Source organism: Cryptomeria japonica, chromosome 11 (assembly GCF_030272615.1).
Source record: "Cryptomeria japonica chromosome 11, Sugi_1.0, whole genome shotgun sequence".
In the NCBI taxonomy this organism is placed as follows: domain Eukaryota; kingdom Viridiplantae; phylum Streptophyta; class Pinopsida; order Cupressales; family Cupressaceae; genus Cryptomeria; species Cryptomeria japonica.
Genome location: NC_081415.1, coordinates 204,348,740 through 204,371,757, shown reverse-complemented (window position 1 = coordinate 204,371,757; position 23,018 = coordinate 204,348,740). Strand labels below are relative to the sequence as shown.

General features: G+C 36.6%; 2 protein-coding genes across 2 annotated transcripts; both read left to right on the top strand.

The window, feature by feature from the left end:
* The first annotated feature begins 15,417 nt into the window (after positions 1-15,417).
* LOC131067645 (large ribosomal subunit protein eL22y-like) lies at positions 15,418-15,956 on the top strand. The gene has a single exon (XM_058002737.1). The coding sequence runs from the start codon at positions 15,513-15,515 to the stop codon at positions 15,954-15,956; it is 444 nt and encodes a 147-aa protein (XP_057858720.1). The 5' UTR covers positions 15,418-15,512.
* A 5,757-nt stretch (positions 15,957-21,713) lies between these two features.
* LOC131067644 (uncharacterized) lies at positions 21,714-22,202 on the top strand. Its single transcript, XM_058002736.2, has one exon. The coding sequence runs from the start codon at positions 21,714-21,716 to the stop codon at positions 22,200-22,202; it is 489 nt and encodes a 162-aa protein (XP_057858719.2).
* Positions 22,203-23,018: the final 816 nt, after the last annotated feature.

Below are 23,018 nucleotides of genomic sequence, written 5' to 3'. Positions count from 1 at the left end.
AAGGAGAGGGGGAGAGAGGTGAGAAGGAGAGATTAATTGGAGGGAAGAGAGAGAGTGTGTGAGAGAGAGCTATAGGTAATTAGGTGGAAGGCGAAGAGAGAGAGGGAGGGGGTGATTGGGTTGAAGAGAGAATGAGAGGGAGAGTTTGAGATTATTAGGGGGTGAGAGGACAGGGGGAGAGGGGAAAGTATCAACAAAGAGAGAAGAGAGATGGGGATAGAGGTGAAGAGAGACATAAAGAGTAATTAGGGGGTGGGGAGAGGGGGAGAGGGAAGTATCTATAAACCCATAGGAGGAGAGAGGTGATCGAGGGTAATTGAGGGAAAGAAATAACATGAGAGAATTGGGTGTAATTATTGGATAAGAAGAGAGGGAGAAGAGTAAGTATCAACAAAAGGAGAGAGGGAGAGAGGTGGAGAGAGGTGAAGATAGTGATAGAGAGAGGATAATTAGTGGGAGTAGAGGGGAAGAGGGAAGTATTTACAAAGAGATGGACTAGAGAGAGGGTAATCAGGGGGCTCTCTCCCTATCTCTCCCCCCTCTTCCTTTGTTGATACTCCCTCCCTCTCTCTCCCCCCTCCCCTTCCCCAAATTACCTTCTCTCTAGACCTCTCTCTTTGAACCTCTCTCCTCATCTCTCCCTCTCTCTCTTTGTTGATACTTTCCCATCCCCCCTCTCCTCCCAACACCTAATTACCCCCAACTCTCTCTAATTATCTTTTCCCCAAATTTCATCTCTCTGTCATACCTATCCTTACCTCTAACTTTACCATATGAACCCTTAGGTGTCATTAGGGGCCATATTGTGTTCTAATGAGTCATATGGTGTCCTATGAACCCTTAGGACACCATATGATGTTGTTAGGGGTCATATGGTATGTTAAGGGTTCATATTGTGTCTTAAGGGTCATATGGCATCCTATGACCTCTTAGGACACCATATGACTCCTTAAAACACTATATGGTGTTGTTATGGGTCGTATGGTGTCCTAAGGGGTCATGTGGTATCCTATGACCCCTTAGGACACCATATGGTGTCGTTAGGGTTTGCATGGTGTGTTAAAGGGTCATAAGATATCATATGACCACTGAGGCTACCATATGACTCCTAAGGTGTCATTAGGGGTCATATTGTGTCCTAAGGGGTCATGTATAGTGTCATATGACCCCTTAGGACACCATATGGTGTCATCATGGATTGTATGGTGTCCTAAGGGGTCATATGGTGTCCTATGACCCCTTAGGACACCATACGACCCCTTCATATAACATCATATAATCCCTTCAGGCACCATATGACTTCTTAGGTATCATTAGGGGCCATATTTTGTCCTAATGGTTCATATGGTGGCTTGTGATACAATGTGACCCCTCAAGACACCATATTGTGTCGTTATGGGTATTCTTGTGTTCTAAGGGGTCATATGGTGTTATATGACCTCTTAGGATAGCATATGACCCCTCAGGACACCATATGGTGTCGTATGGTGTCCTAAGAGGTCATATGGTGTCTTATGACCCCTTAGGATACTATATGACCCCTTAGGTATCGTCAGGGGTTGTATTGTGTTCTAATGGGTCATATGTTGTCCTATGACCCCTTAGGACACCATATGACCCCTTGGGACACTATATGGTGCTATGGGTTGTATGTTGTCCTAAGGGGTCATATGGTGTCCTATGACCCCTTAAGACACCATTTGGTGTTTTTATGTGTTGTATGGTGTCCTAAGGGGTCATATGGTGTTCTATGACCCCTTAGGATACCATATGACCCCTTAGGACAACCTATGGTGTCGTATGTTGTGCTAAGGAGTTATATGGTGTCCTATGACCCCTTAGGTGTCGTTGGGGTTATTTTATGTCCTAAGGGGTTGTATTGTGCCCTATGGGGTTATATGGTGTTATATGACCCCTTAGGACACTATATGATATCGTTAGGGGTCATATTATGTCCTAAGGGGTCATATTGTGTCTTATGACCCCTTAGGACACCACATGGTGTCGTTATGGGTCGTGTGGTGTTCTAAGGGGTCATATGGTGTTCTATGACCCCTTAAAATACCATATTATGTTGTTATGGGTCGTATGGTCTCCTAAGGGGTCATATGGTGTCCTATGACCCCTTAGGACACCATATGGTGTCATTATGCATCGTATGGTATCCTAAAGGGTCATATGGTGTCTCATGAACCTTTAGGACACCATATGACACCTTAGGGCACCATATGATGTTGTTATAAGTCTTATGGTGTCCTAAGGGGTCATATGGTGTTCTATGAGCCTTTAGGACACCATATGGTGTCGTTAGGGGTTGTATGGTGTGTTAAGGGGTCAGATGGTATCCTATGACCCCTTATGACACAATATGACCCCTTAGGTATTGTTAGGGGTCATATTGTGTTTGAACGGGTCATATGGTGTCCTATAACCCCTTAGGACACCATATGGTGTTGTTGGGGGTTATATGGTGTGCTAAGGGGTCATATTGTGTCCTAAGGGGTCACAAGTCATCGTATGACCCCTTAGACACCATATGATCCATTAGGTTTTGTTAGGGCTCATACTATGTCCTAAGAGGTCATATGGTGTCCCATGACCCTTTAGGACACCATATGACCCCTTAGGACATCATATGGTGTCGTTATGGGTCTTATAGTATCCTAAGGGGTCATATGGTGTTATATAACCCCTTAGGACACCATATGACCCCTTAGGACATTATATGACCCCTTAGGACATTATATGACCCCTTAGGATACCATCTGACCCCTTGGCACACCATATGGTGTCGCAAGGACTTGTATGGTGTCGCAAGGACTTTTATGGTGTCCTAACGGGTCATATGGTGTCCTATGAACTCTTAGGATACTATTTGACCCATTAGGTGTTATCAGGGGTCTTATTGTGTCTTAATGGGTCATATGGTGTCGTCTGACCCCTTAGGACACCATATGCTTGGGAGACTATATGGTGCTATGGGTCGTATGGTGTCCTAAGGTGTCATATGGTGTCCTATGATACCTTAGGACACCATATGACCCCTTAGGATACCATTTGGTGTTGTTATGTGTTGTATGGTGTCCTATGACCCCTTATGTGTCATTAGGGTTTATTTTATGTTCCAATGGGTCGTATTGTGTCCTAAGGGGTCATATGGTGTCCTATGACCCCTTAGGACACTATATGACATCGTTAGGGGTCATATTATGTCCTAAGGGGTCATATTGTGTCTTATGACCCCTTAGGACACCGCATGGTGTTGTTATGGGTTGTATGGTGTTCTAAGGGGTCATATGATGTTCTATGACCCCTTAGGTATTGTTAGGTGGCATTTTGTGTCGTTAGGGGTCATATGGTGTCCTATGACCTCTTAGGACACAATATGACCCCTTAGGTGTTGTTAGGGGTCATATTGTGTCTTAACGGGTCGTATAGTGTCCTATGACCCCTTAGGACACCATATGGTGTCGTTTGGGATTGTATGGTGTGCTGAGTGGTCATATTGTGTCCTAAATATTCCTAGGACATAATAGAACCTCTCAGGACACCATATGACCCCTTAGATATTGTTAGGGGTCATATTGTGTCCTAAGGGGTCATATGGTGTCTCATGACACCATATGATCCCTTAGGTCACCATATCGTGTCGTTATGGGTCTTCTTGTGTTCTAAGGGGTCATATGGTTTTATATGACCCCTTAGGATACCATATGACACCTTAGGACACCATATGGTGTCGTAAAGGGTCGTATGGTGTTCTAAGGGGTCATATGGTGTTATGTGGGGTCATATGGTTTTGTATGACCCCTTAGGACACTATATGACATCGTTAGGGTTCATCTTATGTCCTAAGGGGTCATATTGTGTCTTATGACCCCTTAGGACACCACATGGTGTTGTTATGGGTCGTATAGTGTTCTAAGGGCTCATATGGTGTTCTATGACCCTCTAGGACACCATATTATGTTGTTATGGGTCGTATGGTCTCCTAAGGGGTCATATGGTGTCCTATGACTCCTTAGGATACCATATGGTGTCATTATGTGTTGTATAGTATCCTAAGGGGTTATATGGTGTTGTATGACCCCTTAGGATACCATATGAACCCTTAGGACACCATATGGTGTCGTTAGGGGTTGTATGGTGTGCTAAGGGGTCATATGGTGTCCTATGACCCCTTAGGACACAATATGACCCCTTAGTACACTATACAGTATCCTTAGGGGTCATATGGTGTCCTATGACCCCTAAGGACATAATATTACCCCTTAGGTGTTGTTAGGGGTTATATGGTGTCCTACGACCCCTTAGGACACCATATGGTGTCGTTAGGGGTTATATGCTGTGCTAAGGGGTCATATTGTGTTCTAAAGGTTCCTAGGACATCATATAACCCCTTAGGACACCATATGACCCCTTAGGTATCATTAGGGGTCATGTTGTGTCCTAAGGAGTCATATGGTGTCTCATGACATCATATGACCCCTTAGGACACCATATCGTGTCGTTATGGGTCTTCTTATGTTCTAAGGGGTCATATGGTGTTATATGACCCCTTAGGATTCCATGTGACCCCTTAGGAAACCATATGGTGTTGTAAAGGGTGGTATGGTGTCATACGAGGTCGTATGGTGTCCTAAGGGGTCATATGGTGTCCTATGACCCCTTAAGACACTATATGACATTGTTATGGGTCATACTATGTCCTAAGGGGTAATATTGTGTCTTATGACCCCTTAAGACACCACATGGTGTCGTTACGGGTTGTATGGTGTTCTAAGGGATCATATGGTGTTTTATGACCCTCTAAGATGCCATACTATGTTGTTATGGGTTGTATGGTCCTCTAAGGAGTCATATGGTGTCCTATGACTCCTTAGGACACCATATAGTGTCATTATGCATTTTATGGTGTCCTAAGGGGTCATATGGTGTTCTATGACCCCTTAGGACACCATATGGTGTCATTAGGGGTCAAATTGTGTCCTATGACCCCTTAGAACACCATATGACCCCTTAGGTATTGTTAGGTGTCATTTTGTGTTGTTAGGGGTCATATGGTGTCCTATGACCCCTTAGGACACAATATGACCCCTTAAGACACCATATAGTGTCGTTAGGAGTCATATGGTGTCTTATGACCCCTTAGGACACAATATAACCCCTTAGGTGTTGTGAGGGGTGATATTGTGTCCTAACAGGTCATATGGTGTCCTACGACCCCTCAGGACACCATATGGTGTTGTTAGGGGTTGTATGGTATGCTAAGGGGTCATATTGTGTCCTAAAGGTTCCTAGGACATCATATAACCCCTTAGGACACCATATGACCCCTTAGGTATTTTTAGGGGTCATATTGTGTCCTAAGGGGTCATATGGCATCTCCTGACACCATATGACCCCTTAGGACACCATATCATGTCGTTATGGGTCTTCTTGTGTTATAAGGGGCCATATGGTGTTATATGAGCCCTTAGGACACCATATGGTGTCGCAAGGGGTTGTATGGTGTTCTAAGAGGTCATATGATGTCCTATGACCCCTTAGGACACTATATGACCCCTTAGGTGTTGTCATGGGTCTTATTGTGTCCTAATGGGCCATATGGCATTCTTTGACCCCTTAGGACACCATATGATCCCTTGGGACACTATATGGTGTTATGGGTCGTATGGTGTCCTACCATATGACCCCTTAGGACACCATATGACCCTTTAGGATGCCACACTATATCATTAGGGGTCATATGGTATCCTAAGGGGTCACTTAGTGTCTTAGAACCCCTTAGGACACCATATGGTGTCATTAGGGGTCTTATTGTGTCTTAGGGGGTCATATGGTGTTTTATGACCCCTTAAGACACCATATGACCCCTTAGGAGACCATATGGTGTCGTTAGGGGTCATATTGTGTCCTAAGGGGTCATATGATATTCTATGACCCCTTAGGACACGATATAACCCATTAGGAGACCATATATACTAAGTTCAAATAAGGAGAGATATAAGGGTGAAGAGAATGAAGAATTAAATAGGGGGAAAAGAAATAAAGGACAAGGACATAAATAGAGATATAAATAGTAAGGAGTATGAAGTGAGAGGGAGAAAAACTAAAGGATAAGGATGGATAGAAAGAGGTAGACATATGTAGATATTAAAAAGGAGAGAGGACAATAGAGATAAAAAATGAAGATAAAGGGAGAGGGAGATGAATAGATATAGAGAAAGAGAGTGGTAAAGACAAAGATAAATATATGAAGAGATAAAGAAAAAAGGATAGAGAGGGGTAAAGAGAGAGATTAAAAATTGAAGACATAGAGAGATATAAAGGAAGAGAAATATCGATAGATAGAGAGATATAGATAGTGCAAGAGAGTGAGAAAGAGAGATAGAGATTATAGATAGGGATAGATAGAGAGGGAGAGAGAGAAAGAGGAAGATATAGAGATATATAAAGGCACTATAGTGAAGGATGTGGGGAGAGAGCTAGAGATATATAAAGATGGAGAAAATAAAGAGATAAAGGTAGAGAAAGGGAAAGATACTTCAAGAGGGCGATAGAGGAATTGACAGAGAAGTAGATTAATCATGTATAGAGGAAGATATATAAATATGGAGGAACATATAAAAAGAGAGATTGATAGGGAAAGAGATGGAGATGTGAAGATGGAGATAGAGATAGATCTGGATAGAAATTGATTGAGAGAGTAGGACAAATGGAGGGAGAGATGGAGTGAATAAGTGAGATTTAGAGATAATGAGATATAAATATACATGAAGACAGGTTTATAGGGATATATAGATAGAGGGGGACAAGATAGGGAGAGAAAGGAAGTGATAGAGACAAGTAATATATAAGTATAGGTAGGATAAGGTAGAGGAGGGAGATAAATAGAGAGAAGAGAGATTATTAGAGAGAAATATAGAAATAAGGAGTGACAATGATGGAGTGGGAGAGGGAGAGATAGGAATAGAAAGATGGAGATATATGTAGAGATGCATGTAACTTGGGAATTTATTTATATAGATGGGATGAGAAAATAAGTGACATAAGTAGAGAAGAAATAGATAGATAAAATATATTATATAAGTATAGATAGACAAGTGATAGATAAAGGAGGTGATAGGGAAAAAATGAGACTTTGTATGCAAAATTTGTTAGTATTTAAATTTTTAAAATTGAAGGACTAAATTCAAATGATTATAATTAATTTTTGTTCTATAATATCATCAAACTAACTCATCCATTTGAGAGGTCTCTAAATTACCTTTCCAATGCCTATAAATAATCAAAATTTTGATAAGAAACGAAAATGTTATGCACATTTTAGTAAACTATATTTTTTATGTTGAAAAAAATGGATATTCGATTTGAAAAAAGTATGACATCACAATGGTGACATAAAAAATTGGATATCCGATAATATCGAATATCCGATTTGGTTTGGTATTACCAAACGAAATTCAAATTTTGGCCGACCCAAACAAAAGGTCAAAGCGGATTTTGGCGTGTTTGGAAAGGTTTAAAATGCTTTTTTTTTTCCATTGCCACTTTTTGGCCCCCCATGATCTTGCACATACCCACATCTGTATTGTAATGCTTATCACAATTCATAATTCAAAACAAATCTGAAATTGTCTTCATCACTTCTCTATAACACTTCTGGACCATTGTATTGCTTGACATATCCTTTGCACAACACACATGAATTTTATATATCTCTCCATAATGATTTCATCCTTAATATATCAATCGCAACCTCAAGAACACCAATTTGGTCGGCCTAATTAGGTGTAACATGTGAATACATAATAGTTGGCCATAAAAAAAACATCAATGCAGATTCAAAAGAAAAAATGATATGTGTGAGGCTTCACGCCAATTCGGAACACCTTCTAGTGTTGGAAATATGAAAGAATTAATTATGTGTTGCATTAATTATTTGTCATTGATGTCAACACTAGCTATTATGGTTGGTTACTGAAAGACAAATTTTGGTTACTGGTAGAAGAACTAGTGTTACCGGTAGAAGGGACGTTTAGTTGGATACTATTGACATGTTTGAATCAATGGAATATGTTTGGTTTGATATTTATGGAGTATGGTTTGGTCAATTGGTATCAAAGCTTTGGTCCTCTTTTGTAAAAGCTTAACCGCTTGAGGTAGATACTATGGCAACTAATACTTCCCACTGGCAACTATTTTCAGAAGATAAATCCCTAAGCTTGATGGAACAAACTATGGGATATGGAAAATCTGAATGGAGACTCATCTTAGATGTCTTGGCAAGGATATTTGGGAGATCATTGAGAAAGGATATACACCTTATGATCCGACATCTGGCAATCCTGCTCCTACAGACTTGGACAAGAATATTGAAAATGATTGCAGAGCTAGAGAAGCCCTCCTGTCTGCACTCAGTGATCAACAAATCATGGTGTTATGTGGTATGGTTGCATTGTGTTAATTATATGTTTTATTCTTAAGTTTTATTACTTACCGGTATCTGTTTCTGCTATTCTGGTATTCAATGTTTATGTACTCTAGTTAAAGGTTATAAAGTGGTTTGATTAATATAATCTATTGAGAACTAATTCATCCCCCCCCAACTCTCAGTTGTCCACCAATTATTCTAACATATAGTCCATCCTAGATCACCACCCATAGGTCCACATGCAACCACATGGACCAAAACATTATAGGTTAGGCACAAAAGATAAAAATATCAAAACACACCACCACAACTATACACAATCTTCAATGTAGATCAATAAGAGTACTTTTGGATTCCCAAGATAGCATAAAAAACACTACTAATATTTAATAATTGAAATACATCACCAAAGTATGAGCAAGTATAGGAATGCAACACATTCTTGTACACTAACATGGAAATAGTCATACTTATCTATCCACCAATTGTGGATGCCATAAACCAACAACAAAGCTTTAGAAACTTAAGGATACATCATTATAAACATTCTAGAGCCATCACAAATAAATTCCATATATCTGCATGACCCAACTACAAACCCATTGTAACCAGACTATACTAGATCACATTTCAACCACAGATTGTAACCAACACGTTCATTCAAAAGAACAAGTTTGACATCAATGATAACAAGAACACATATTTGTAACAATATCCCCCTTTTTCAATTATACAAACACTTGTTGCCAACTCCAAAATCACTTTGCCTTTGACATCAATGACAAAGGTTTTTTTCATACAAAAAAAATGAACACATATACAACTCCCCCTATCCATAGTACACCCTCAAAAAGTGAAGAACAAAATTATTTCACACAATCAACCACATATATAAATGATCAAAATGTCTTATCAGAATCAATCATCCACCTTATTGGGTAGGTTTCCCAAGTTTCTTTGTTGAAGGCATCATACTCTAATGGACAAATTTCAACTGAGACCAGACAATACACCAATCAGGTCATGTAGATACCAAAAGTTTTTGTTGACTCTCTATCTTCAGTAAAATATCCTCTCCCTCTTCACTACTTATTGATACCTTGAATGTCTTGTAGAACTCTTGTGAGTCCTTAAATATCTTCACCATAGTGGTGAGATGCACATGTATGATATCTCTTAACTGGTAGAATTTCTTCTTAATCTGTTCTTTCTCACTTATTAGTAAATTGAGCATTATATATAGGTTCTCTAACTAAAATCTCCATTGACCATCACCATCCTCTTTAAATTTTATTGACTTAGATGCTTCCACAATTTGGTTCTCAAAAATATTAATCTAATCCTGTATTCTCTTGGTGGACTCAGGCCACTTATGAAAAAAATATATACTTCTACCACACAATATACACTCTTCTCAAAATTGTTTAGGCTCTCTTTTAGATGGATGTGTGCATTTACACACTTATTCACAAGATCATTCAACCTCTTCTCTGTTATCTTCTTCTGAAAAGTTGCTTCCAAGTTAGAAGCATAATCCTTTAGCCTGCTCAACATAGTCTCAATTGCACCTCTTCACTTTGAGACTCGTCAACCTTCACTTCTTAAATTTTCTCATGGAGAAACTTCATTATGTTATTTATCAACTATGTACATTCTACATTAGAAACAATGTAATATTTCCTAGCTGTATGGTGGAGGACATCTCTTAGATGTAGCATGTGTCCGGGTGATAGCTTGCCCAAATCTAAATTTCCTTGTGCCACTAGAACCTGCAACACCTCTGATGTAACAACAAGTTCAAACTCCATTTTCAGCTGTACATTTTTTGTTCCAAAATCTCTAAATAGTTCAAAAGAATTACTAACAAACATTCTTTTTATCAAATTCTCATTCTCTTTTATTAGATTCACCTCCTCCGGACTATCTTCCTTCTCTTATTTCTTCTCCTCGGTATTCTTTGTCTTTTCTTCAATATCATCTCCTTCAGTCTTCTCTTTCTTTTTTCCTTTTTTCCATTCTTTCTCTAGATCCACTCTCTTTCTATTCTCTTTAAACATCTGGAATCTGCTCTGCAACCTTCATCACATTCTTCTCTGCATTTAACTAGTCATTTGAAATAGTCTTGGACCAAAATTATCCTTACTGTACTCTCCTCCTTTGTCTTCCTGAATGGCCATACTACTTGTTTATCCTCTTTCAAGATTTGTATTTTGCGAAGCAGAAGAGAATGTAACCTTCATTATTTCCATGGCCTACATAGCTTCATTCTCTATTTTCTTTATTATCATCTTGATGTCTTCTATATCTCCTCCCATGATTATATTGACTCTTTCCCTCATCTTGAATCTTGTATTTAATACCTGATTTATTCTAGCTCTCTCTTCTTTTGACAAAAAACTGATAACCACATCAAGTACTTGTGTCCTACTGCTTGTATCCTTCATTACTACATCCTTCCTCTTTTCTGTTAATAATTCCAACAAATATAGAGGTAACTTATCCTAAATATCATCAACAAATTTGTTATAAACAGTCATATATTTGATTATTGCTTTATCAATCTTCTCCCTATCTGCTGGAGGTGCACTTAGATACATCGAAATAGTGGCATCAAATAAATTATATTCACATATTGCATTTCTTAAGTCATCCATATCCAAAGATTAATAATTTGGATCATCTTTAATGTTCTTCTCCTTCTTCTCCTTAAGCTTCTTCTTGACTTCTTTTATTTTCTTTGTGAGGGTCACTTCCTGAGTGACCAATGATTTCTTTCAACTGACCAGAGGTACTATGTCCTCTTCCTCTTCTTCTTCTTCCACTTGTTCGACCTTCTTCCCCCTTGAACCTTGTCCAAATATAAAATTACTCCTACTATACACCTTATTGTGAGATACTACTCTCAACTTCCTCTACCTTGAAGGCTCTAGATCATCATTCTTTCTCAACTTGGTCTTTTGTAATTTTATCCTCAATGACTTCTTCTTACTTGCAAGTGACTTAACCAGGGTTTCAAAGGAACCTATGTTTATCAGAGGAGAGATGAACATAGACCTAGTCCTCCTCTATCCATGATTATCTAACCCTTCAATAGGAGTCACACCAAACACTTCTACTATCAAAGGTAGCTTAATTTCCTTGAAAGACTTTTCCATTCTCTTGCCATGTCCTTTGTCTAATTTTTATGTCCTCAACTTATCTTCAAATTATCCAACTATGCCAAATATAGGTCCATTTGGATCAACCGACAATGGTATGACTGTAGCAATGTGTCTCTCAATTTATTTTGCAGATACCTCATAGGGTAACTTAGGAATCTATGTTGTCCTCGACTCAATGGCCTCAATATAATAGATGTCCTTTCCTACCAAAAATGTAAACACATCCCTATACTATGAGAATAGGTAACCTACATCTTTCTTGCACAGTGTCTTGCATATTCTTAAACCACACAGAATATAGTGCATTATAAGCCTTATTGTTTGTTACAAAACTCCTAATATGCTGCCTAATTTATATCGCTATGGGAGTAAACTTATCCAAAAATTGATTCTTAGCACTTAAAAAATTATTCATGAATAAGAATGCCAAACATATAATCAGAGATCCATATCTAAGTTGGTACTTAGTTTTCTTCATTCTTTCTAGGTTCTCCAATAACTACTCCCTCATCAATATATTCTTGGTTCTAAAAATTATAACTCTAAATTCTTAAAGTCGAAAATGGTCAAATAGATCAAAGAGCTTATAATGATAGATATATTTATGTGGTTAGTTCCATAATTCGATTGTGTCGATTGGGATTTGAGTGGTTCACTCGCTCGAATGATTGCAATATCCCCCTTTCTTGGGGACTAAATTTTATTTTGCTTGTGTCCAAGGCAATGACTTTATCAAATACCTATTTACACTACTAGGTATGTAATTATACGCATGTTATGGCTTGACAAGGTACATACTTTGTTCTCATCTCATGGCTTGAAATATTTCTCTCGTGGCTAGAAATACCTTCCCTATAGCTAAATGTATTAACAATGTTTATAGACACTATTAAAACCTTGTTTACATGCCCACATAGTTCTCTTATAAGATAGTACCCTTTTGTAAAAAAATGTCACTTGTTATTTTGGAAACATCGAGGGCCCAAATATTCTCGTTAAAGCCTTTGAAGCTAAGTGAAAGATCTATGGCCTTCATTGAATTCTCGTATATCTACTCATATAATTGTTTGCTAATGGATTGATGCACACATTAGATAAAGTTCTGATATTAATATTTTCTTATTATTTCCGGTAGAAAATGGATGTGTTAGGTAGCTAACTGTTCTTTGAATAGCTAGTCAATCTATATAGAGAGGTATCACCACATATGCAAGCTAGCACATTGTTGTCGCAAATACTGACAATTGTATAGTTTTTTTTGGTCCACGCTCTAGCAAATATAAACATAATCATAAGACTCATTTAATTCTTTTTGTACTACTCAAGACATTGTCTACATACATATTCTTTATCTATAGAGAAAATATTTGAGTTGATGAGTTGTTTGTTACCAATTTAAAATGATGGAACGGGTGATGGTCAAAGAACTCATATATTATTCTCCTATTTGGCCATACTACTCAACATGGTAGGAAAAAAGTAATTTAATGAGTCTCATGATTGTATAACTTCTATCAACTAGAAGATAGATAAAACTATTTTACTAATAGCCACATACAATAGAAATGTAGAGGAAATTGGATGTCCTATCTTGCATATGTGGTTGGACTTCTCTATATCTTAATTAATTGTTAAATGAGCACTTAGTAATGTGAAGCTAGTTGACATGTGCATTTTCTATTTGAAATAGTAGGAAAATAAAACTAATTTCATAAATTTATCTAAGGCATCCTTTGTACGATTAACAGTCAATCAGAGAAACAGATATTTGGAAATTCAATGCAGACCATTGAACTCACACTTCACTTTAGAGGGTTTACTTAGATTATTTGGGTCATTTGGAATAACCAAATGGGACTATGTTAAAAGAAAATTGCGTGGGGATGAAATAAAGCTTTAACAATGCATGTAATACTTAGAATTTCATTTAGTGATAAGGAAACTATTTCTATGGAAAGAGATACCTTGTCAAGTCACAAGATTCATACATGTATGTAGACAATAGAATAAATAGACATTTGATATTCATTGACTTGCACACAAACAATATAGAATTTATTCCTTGAGAAAGGGGTATAGTGCAACCAGTCAAACATGTTAACAAATTGATGTGTTGGGTGGAGACAAGAATAAATCAATCAAATCTTGATTTCCACAATCATATCATGATGCTATTCACATAAATGTAGGTCAATATAATCTCTTTGACCTAATTAGTCATTTGCTTCTTTAGGATTGCAAAGATTTAATTTTGAATAGTGCCAAAAAGTTAGAGAGTTACAAATGAAAGTGTCACTTTCATATTTCTGTGTTATGCACTTTTTGACTTTATGTTTTTAAGTTAAAACACTAATTTCTGTACTTTTTCTTCAATCTATCATATCTTGAGCTAGGAAGCTCCAATTCTTGCACCGTCACTGGCATTAGAATCGTGAGTTCACCCTCTCACTCCGCATTAGCTCCATAATGTGCTTGGATGAGCAATCAAGCCTTGTTGTGAATTTCCTTCATCACAATTCGCTATGGTAAACATGTTACCCTTTTTCACCTAACTAATAAGCAAGTCAAAACAGGGAGTGGGGGGGCATTCTCTTATTTGATCGGTTGTAATTTATCCTTTTCTTAAATCAAAATTAACGCTAATCAAAAGTAACAAGTTTTTTATAAGTCACTCAAATCTGAAACTAATCCTTCAGTCTGAACAAGCATATGGCATGTTAAAAAAATTCAAATATATGATACAAAAATTTCCCTTATTGTTCAAAACACACCATTTAGGAGATCTGTTACCAAGTTCCTCGAGATAAATACTAATAAGCTAAATAACTAAAAAGATCATTTTTAAATTTTTTTTAAACTCCGTATCTTAGAGAATATATTTAAATGCTTTTGGATTTAATCATAATTTATTACAACGAATGCATAATAAATCATTAAATAGATAGTTCAACTATATGAGTAGTTGCCGTTTATATGACATAGGCATCATTTAGCCTATCATTCACCACAACGTGTACAAAGCTTAGCGGAGTGTAGCCTTACCAATACTAAATTGCAAATTCCATGAGAAAAGACTCTGAGTACATATAATTACTGAATGCATGATAAGGTGAAGAACTACAACAGCTATAACCAGACTTTTATTCTCCAAAACCTTATGATTAACTCTAAGCCTTTTGAGGAAAATTCTGATGAAAGAGTACAAAGTCAGCCCAGATGAAATCTCAATTTAATGTCACTTGGACATCAATGCACTCAGCTACTCAACTGGGTTCCTTGGAATGTAAAATTTATTTCTCTTTTGCAAGAACAAATATCGTATAAAATTTGTGCATGTTTAGTACTTCTTAGACTATTTAGCTCCAAAGGAGTACAATGAAACTCATGCTCGAGGTCTCCTCCAACCTCAACATGGTTGTCCTTGGACATCATAACATATCTTAAAATAAAATTAGCAACTTAAGTATGGAATAGGACAGGCGGCTTCTGGTATACTCAACGAAAATATGTTCACAATGGTCAGAATATCCATGAACCCAAACAAGATTTCCAAACCTGATTTGAAATCTTTTTTAAAATGCCATGTCTATAAGAAAAGAAAGCACAATAAGAAAAGCATCCCTAATCAAGTGTGCATCAGTTAGTATGTCTACATGAAATGCTTCAGTGAAATGGAAATTTTGAGGACAAGCACACTTGATATTATTTGTTTAGTATAGTTTCCATTGCAGCTCTGGCAATTGGTTCAAGATAAAGTCGGCGGAAGAGGCAATTACAATAATAAAAATTGGAGAGATATATTTAGGGTTTTAACGCATATTTTTTTTTTCGGAATACCCTAACATTTTTTGTTCGCGAGTAGAAGATTCAAGCTTCTGTGGCGGGTGAAGCAGAGGAGAAGAGAAGCAGACGAAATGGGTCCTCAAGTAGCAAAGAAGGGAGCGGCGCCCGCAAAGGGAGGGAAAAAGAAGGCTAACACCTTCGTCATCGACTGTGGAAAGCCAGTAGAAGGCAAGATCGCCTCCTTTGAGAAGTTTTTGCAGGATCGCATCAAGGTCGGCGGTAAAACAGGGGTTTTGGGTGATGTGGTTACCATCTCCCGCGACAAGAACAAGCTCAGTGTCACTTCTGAGACGGTCTTTTTTAAAAGATATTTGAAGTACTTGACAAAGAAGTATTTGAAAAAGCATAATGTCAGGGATTGGTTGCGAGTGATAGCTTCCAATAAAGATCGCAATGTCTATGAGCTACGTTATTTTAACATTGCTGAGAATGACGCAGAAGATTTAATCTATTTAGGTGTAAGTGACACTGATTTTTTTAACTATAAAGAGTGGGCTGCTGCAATTCTGTCATAAATATCATGCTAGATTCGAGTTTATTTTGTTTGCTGTTTACCTCGACTATGTAGGTAGAGAGCTTGCATGTCGAAGTTTGGGGACAATTTTTTGTAATCATTGAATTGCAGAATTTTATGTATGTTACTTGAATTCTATATGCCAGTTGGGCATTTGATTATTTTTCAAATGTAATTTCTTAATCCTTTTCTTATGCAACAAAAAAATAAATAAAAAAAATAAAAAATAAAAAAAATTGGAGAGATATAATTTAAGTTGGATTGGTTTTATTTATCTATTATTTGACCACAAATAGAGTTAATAGAATACAACTCTCCTCAAAATTTAATCACGATTTCCAAGGTTTTCACTGATAACCAATATGCAGTTTTCATATAATTTTCAGGTCAAAACTTCTGCTCTGCCCTCCCAAAACAATTCATTGGAAACACAAAAATCCTCTATAAATACATCTTCTCAGTTCACAGTACCTCCAATGTCCGTGATACAGTTACCATGAGCACAACACCATGTTCTCAAATAAAATCAGTCACTAGGAAAAGGAATATAATATGTCTATATGTTGTCTCTCAAATAAAATCAGTGACTAGGAAAAGGAAATTAAGATGTCAATATGTTGTCCCACATCTACACATTGGCTATTGATGAACCCATTAAACACATAAAGGCTTACTTGAGATAAATATATATTTTTCAATCCTCCATCTCTGAGGAAAAAGATAGCAAAAGAAGGCAAGCAATACACAACACTGATTAATAATTCCTCCAACCCAGTAGCAGAATAGCTAAATCGAACAAATTAGAGTCTTATTTTTTAATGGTGGACATTAACAATCAGGCCTTCTCCGTCAATAGAAACACATTATGAATAGGTCGATTTTGTCACCCAAAGCTTAAATAAAGTTACATTTAAGCTTCTACCTTAGTTATGACAATTATGAACTCACTATATATGTTATCTATATAACTAAAGCATAGACCCCCAAGTAATGGTGGCAAATCAATCAAAAAGTTATAGGTCGAGTCAATTTAAGCTATTAGGTTTTAAAAAATACAATATCCTCACACGATGCTTGTAAATTAGGAAATGATGTGCTTGATAATACTTTGCAAATCCATAGTCATTGGTGTATGTCCCAAGCATCTCATGTATGTGTCAGTTAATAAAAGCTAAATAATATAAGGTACATCTTTAACATCAGTTATGAAAAAGAGAATAAGAATAAAATATACAACTCTACTAGAAATACATAGCTAGTTTTCGACAGTCACCAAATTGAAGCAGTCACTTTAATTCGTCGACCACCGTGTTCATAATACAGAGTAAATTAGTGCATGTACCTAATTTTAAGTGTTGTGGTTGTGAGCTTGATAGTATATCCAGCAACTCTAACCTCAACTTTCCGCCTCATGTGATCTTCCTTTGCATGGATTGGTCCTCCTTTGTTCACACCATAACTTGTCAAGAGTTCCTCATCCTTTTTTCTTGTAATTCAACCAAATCTAAGGTCAAGAATAGGTAATTGCAATACAAATATACTATTGTATTCTTGATTCTTCCCATTATCCATAAGGCATCGAGTTTGAAGAATCCTAACCTAGGATACATTTGCATTAAATATATGAGACATGCTTTGAACAAATAAAGTGTAATGTTTGGTAAAATTTTTTAGGGAAGGCTGGATGCAAGAGACCAAGTCAACTTGTTTTGCACAAACCTTCATACAAGACAATATTTCTAATCTCAATGGGATCCATGGAATCCTTACTCAATCTTCTAGTTGTCAACATAACTAATTTCTTGATGGAAGTCTTGAACACTCTTTAATAAATGAACTGTAATTAATGATTACTCTATATTAACACATTTTGAGTGAGCACCAAGCATTCATCCTGACATGAAATAGAGTTATAATTTTCCTTTACAATATTATTGGAGAAATAATGTACGGATTGTGAATGAGAAATTACTGCTAATTGGAAAGACAAATCTATTATTTTGGAAGGCCAAAGCAATACAAATTGTAAGGAGTTTTTATTTTATTAATGATAGATATATTGAATCTTCCTTTCAAATTCATTGCAATTTATCGTTTATTTTACTTAGTATTATTTATTCTTATTAAGTTATAATCATGTTGAATTTTTTCCTAATAGAAGAAATTGGTAACAGATTTCCTTGGATAAATTTTTTATGTTAAGAACACTAAGGTCATTTCCTCTACATCATGATAGAGAAGGTTTATAAAATATCAAACAAGAAACTAATCCAATCTTCCTTAGCTTCCAAGGCACCTAATTGTGTAATTCTTCAATAATTTTTAAAATATAGGACTACACCTTCTATTTTCCAACCTAGTGAAGAATTATAGTGTTAATGGGTTTTAGAGGAGAGGAAGACCATGTTTGTTTCCGCATTGACCATGTTTGTTTGTTTGTTTCATTGTTGTCAATTGTTTGGTTCCTGTTGGTTCCCTTTTTCTAGACTATTTTGTTGTGTTAAGGTTTCAGGTCCCTTCAAAACCTATTTTCCTTTTTTAAATTACATCCAATACTTACTTCTAAAACCTCTTTTGATCAATAAATATATTTTGTAGAAATAAACAAAGATCTTTTAGACCAACAAAGATTACCGACACTTTGGAAGATGAAAAAATATTTCTATAAAAATAAGATAATGTAGGGACAGGATTCTTTTCACTTTCTAACCATCCCATTAGCATGTGTGTCAATCACAAACTGGAGTTCAAGTTGAGATCGCTCCTTCTCTTACATTCTCTTGGAACAATAATCAATCCAAAATGTGATTTATAGGGGAGTTATAATAGGTATGGGCACCATTTATTTGGTAAAAGTGAACATCGAGTTAGGGTTTGTGGCTAAATAAAGTTTGAACATAGGATGGAAATTGCAAAGTTTGTTGGGTAAAGCGAAGCAAAAATTAAAAACTAACAGACAAGTCACAAAACATCTATGCCATTTGTTCCAAAATATACTAGTAGGTAAGAGGATTCTAATAAAGAGAAGAGAAAGACAACTTTAATTAAAAATGAAATGAATACAGTGATAAGCTGGTTGTATTCACAAAAGCATGAGGTAGCAGATAATTTAGTGACCAAATTTATTAGGCCAATGTCCCCAGTCATGCCCCCGCCATGAAGAAAGAATTGAAAGGGATATCATTGCTCAGAAAATCGTATATCAGGCCATAAAACATCTTCATGAAGTAGCGATGGGAGGGCAATAACCTCATTGAAGGATAGCATTTTGATTTGCATCAATGCATAAACTTCAAATTACAAGACTATTTTACGACTGCATTTTGAAGACTATCTTACTTCAAATTACAATGAACACATTAAGTAGTTATCAAGAGTACATTTCTAGATTTGATTGTGTGTAAGATTTTGGCATCAAGTTATCCTAAATGTTGATGCAAAAATCTTACACACAATCGAATCCAGAATTGCACTCTTGATAATTATATGATGGATTGTGGAAATCTCTTAGAATTGCATTAAGTAGTCTTAAAATTTTGATATTAAGGTCTTGATCACAATTGTTGAAAACAATTATAGATGTAAGCAAAGACTTTACATTAATTTTTGAAATAATTATTATATCTTTTTATCCTTACCATATCATTAAGATTTTTATCGTATTGTCTACTCAAAAGAAATAGTTACATTTAGTATAGAGTATGCATTATATAATGCAATAAATAATCAATAATATGAACTACGTTAGCAAGTGAGTTTCACGAGGAATATCAAATAATAATAATAATAATAATAATAATAATAATAATAATAATAATAATAATAATAATAATAATCAATATTATGAACATAAAAAATAAAAAAATTGTATTCCACAATCCATGTGCCAAACTCTAAATTTTTGTTTGCTTTGTATATTTAATACTATTGAAATGCCTCAAATTTTTAAAAATAAGTTTTTATCCCATTTTTGCATTTGGTTGCTTTATCTTTTAATCCAATTTTTCACAATATAAATCCTCCATTTGGAAAAGAAAAAGAAAAAAAATAGTTGTTCTTTTAATTTGCCACTTGGTAATTACATTTGTAATAACTAGGTAGAAAAAATATAGTGCTTGGTTATATTTGTTTGACTACAAATGTTTTATGTTTTGTATTTTAAATTTATTATAATAGTTGTTGGTTTAAATTTTAGGGTTCAATTAAAAAGAATTAGATTAATTAATAATTTATTTGGAATACAGTGACTCAAGTAAATACTTGCAATTTTGGTTTGTAGTGAAGGATCCCTCCCTTGTATCCATTTGGGAATCCTAATTGATCATGGCATGAGGAATGCTAAACCATGGGATCCTCTTAAGCTAAAAGTGGATCACACCTAAAACTCATGGAAAGGGAAATGGCTGTCTTAAGCAGGAAGACTAGTGATGATTCAAGCAGTAATATCGACCTAGCCCATCTATCTATTATCCATTCTATCTCTCTCAGTAGGTGCAAATGCCTTTCTAATTAAGAAAATGAGGAATTTTTTTGGGCAAAACTTTGAGGAAAAATACAGAATAGCTCTAATTGCATGGGAAAAAATAATCAAGCCCAAGATCCTAGGGGGTTTAGGCATTAAGGACCTCAAATTGCAAAACAAAGCCCTAGGGGCCAAACTAGTATGGAAGTTCATTAAGAATCCCAATATCACATGGGCTAGAATGCTAGCTACCAAATATTTACCAAATCAAGAACCTATCAATCTTCTAAGAGAAAACTCATTAGCCAAGGGATCAAAAACATGGAATTTTTTAATCTCCTACAAAAATCTGATCTCAGAACAGCTCACATGGGACATCCGGGATGGAGCATCAAGCCTCTTTTGGGAAGATTCTTGGGGAGGCTACCCACCTATTGCGAATTCACTTAACATTCCTATAACAGAGAACTGGCTTAAGCATCACTGGGGTGTCAGAGTGAGAGATTATCCGATTAATGATGACTCACCCAGCTCTCAAAGTTGGAGATGGAAATCATTGGAAGGAGTTCCAACCTCTAGGAATGATTTAGATCAACTCAAAGATCTCTTAAAAGAAAGAAATGTCAATCCAAGAAGAGGGAATGATTCTTTAATTTGGGCACCTTCTAAAACAAGGCTCTACAATCCTAAAGATGGTTACATAGTACTAGTCAGCAACGTTGTTCATGATCAACTGGATATTCATTAGAAGTTATTTTGGAGTTCTAAAATTATTCCTAAGGTAGGGATCTTAGCATGGCTAGCCTATCAGAGGAAGATCTTAACTGCAAAAAAGTTCATAAAAATGGGGTACGTAGGACCTCTAGGTGCATTATGTGCAAAGCTCAATTAGAGAAAGTGGATCATCTACTGCTCACTTGTCCCTTTGCGTCCAAATGCTGGTGATGGCTCTGTGCTAAAATTGGGCTGATCACAACTCTACCAAATGACATTAAATCCTTGTTCTAAAGCAGGCCTATCCCAACTAAGGAGTCCACCCTGAGCTTAATTATGGAAGTATCCCCTTCCTGTTTAGTTTGGGAAATTTGGAAGGAGAGGAATTGTAGGCTATTTGATAACAAATCTAGAAGAATAGAAACAATCTTGAACTCAATTGAATCGATTATAGTGGATTCAGTTAATTGTAAGATAGCCTTTTCTTTGGGACTACCTAAAGCCTTCTCATCATGGGATGAAAGCATTAGGAAAAACTGGCATGGAATCAAGATTCCTCCCTCCTTTGGGCAAAAAGACAATATGAGAAAGGTCGCTATCTGGTCTCCTCCAAATTCTGGCTGGATAAAACTAAATTTTGGTGGTGCTTCTAGAGGCAATCCGGGTCCTTTAGGCATAGGATATGTAATCAGAGATCACACAGAAGCAATTCTTGGGAAAATGGCAAAGCCGACCCCCCCAAACACAAACAACATAGCAGAGTTCAAAGCATTGCAATTTGGACTAATAGATTGCACAAAACATGGTTTAAATAACATTTTAGTGGAGGGTGATTTAGAGATAGCAATAAATGCGATCAAGAGGAAAAATACTCCAAATTGGAGATTGCAGGGAATCCTAGAAAACATAATTGCAAGCCTTGACATGATTGAAAACTATGAAGCTAAGCACATCTACAAAGAAGCAAACTCAGAGGCAGATGCTCTCTCAAAAATAGCTGCTCAAGGAGCCTATCTCTATAGTTGGGATCAGGGAAATCTTCCTGTTATTCATGCAGACCATCACACTTGACAGGCAAGGGTCTCAGAGGATTTTAATTTAGTCGCATGAGTCTCTTCAAGAATATGTGAAAGCCATTTAAAGCTTCGCTAATAAGGCAAACATTAAATTTAACCTTGGCAGCTAAGTGTAATGGCTACTTCAATTTTAAATTTAAATCTTACCTATTTCGGGGAGAGTGGTCTCATATTCAATTACGTCATCCAAGTTGTAGTCATGACCTAAGCTTTCCCCGATCCTCCTTACGAGATCTAGCTACCAAACTGTCAAATAAAACTTATGGTTTACATGGCCTAAACGAGAGATTTGGCATGCCAAGGACAAACATCCCTCGCCACCTTAGCTGGCAAATTTATTGCATATCCATCCCTCATTATTTGGCGTTAAAGAGTGTGCCAGCCTACTTCTTCACATTGGTTTTCTGTATTTTGTTCTCATTCTCATTCTCTTGCCAATTATTCTCAGAGTCCTGGTTTCTTCTTCTTGTTTGATAGCCTGCATTGCCAACCATGTCGATAGAGCCTCCTTTTGATTTCATAATGAGTGTGTATCCCAGAGCCATCTCCTATTTTGGAGCAGAGACTCCAATTTCCCTCTCGGCATCGACGCGCCAAGTTTCATTCCAAAAAATTACAGCCTTGAGGCTCAAGCACCTCCTCCTCTACTCGGATGTCCCTCTCATATTGGCAGTCAAGATGATCTTGGGTAGTGGACACCTGAATAGAGACGAGTATCCACGGGACAACACTAGCATCTCCTCAAGGTTTTTTGTCTCTCTGCGAGACCTAAAACTTGCCAAGCAAGCAATTTGGACCCTCACGAAGAAGA

Bases quoted from the DNA above. Each gene is read 5' to 3' on its own strand.
- LOC131067645 (XM_058002737.1), top strand. From the start codon at position 15,513: ATGGGTCCTCAAGTAGCAAAGAAGGGAGCGGCGCCCGCAAAGGGAGGG.
- LOC131067644 (XM_058002736.2), top strand. From the start codon at position 21,714: ATGAGAAAGGTCGCTATCTGGTCTCCTCCAAATTCTGGCTGGATAAAA.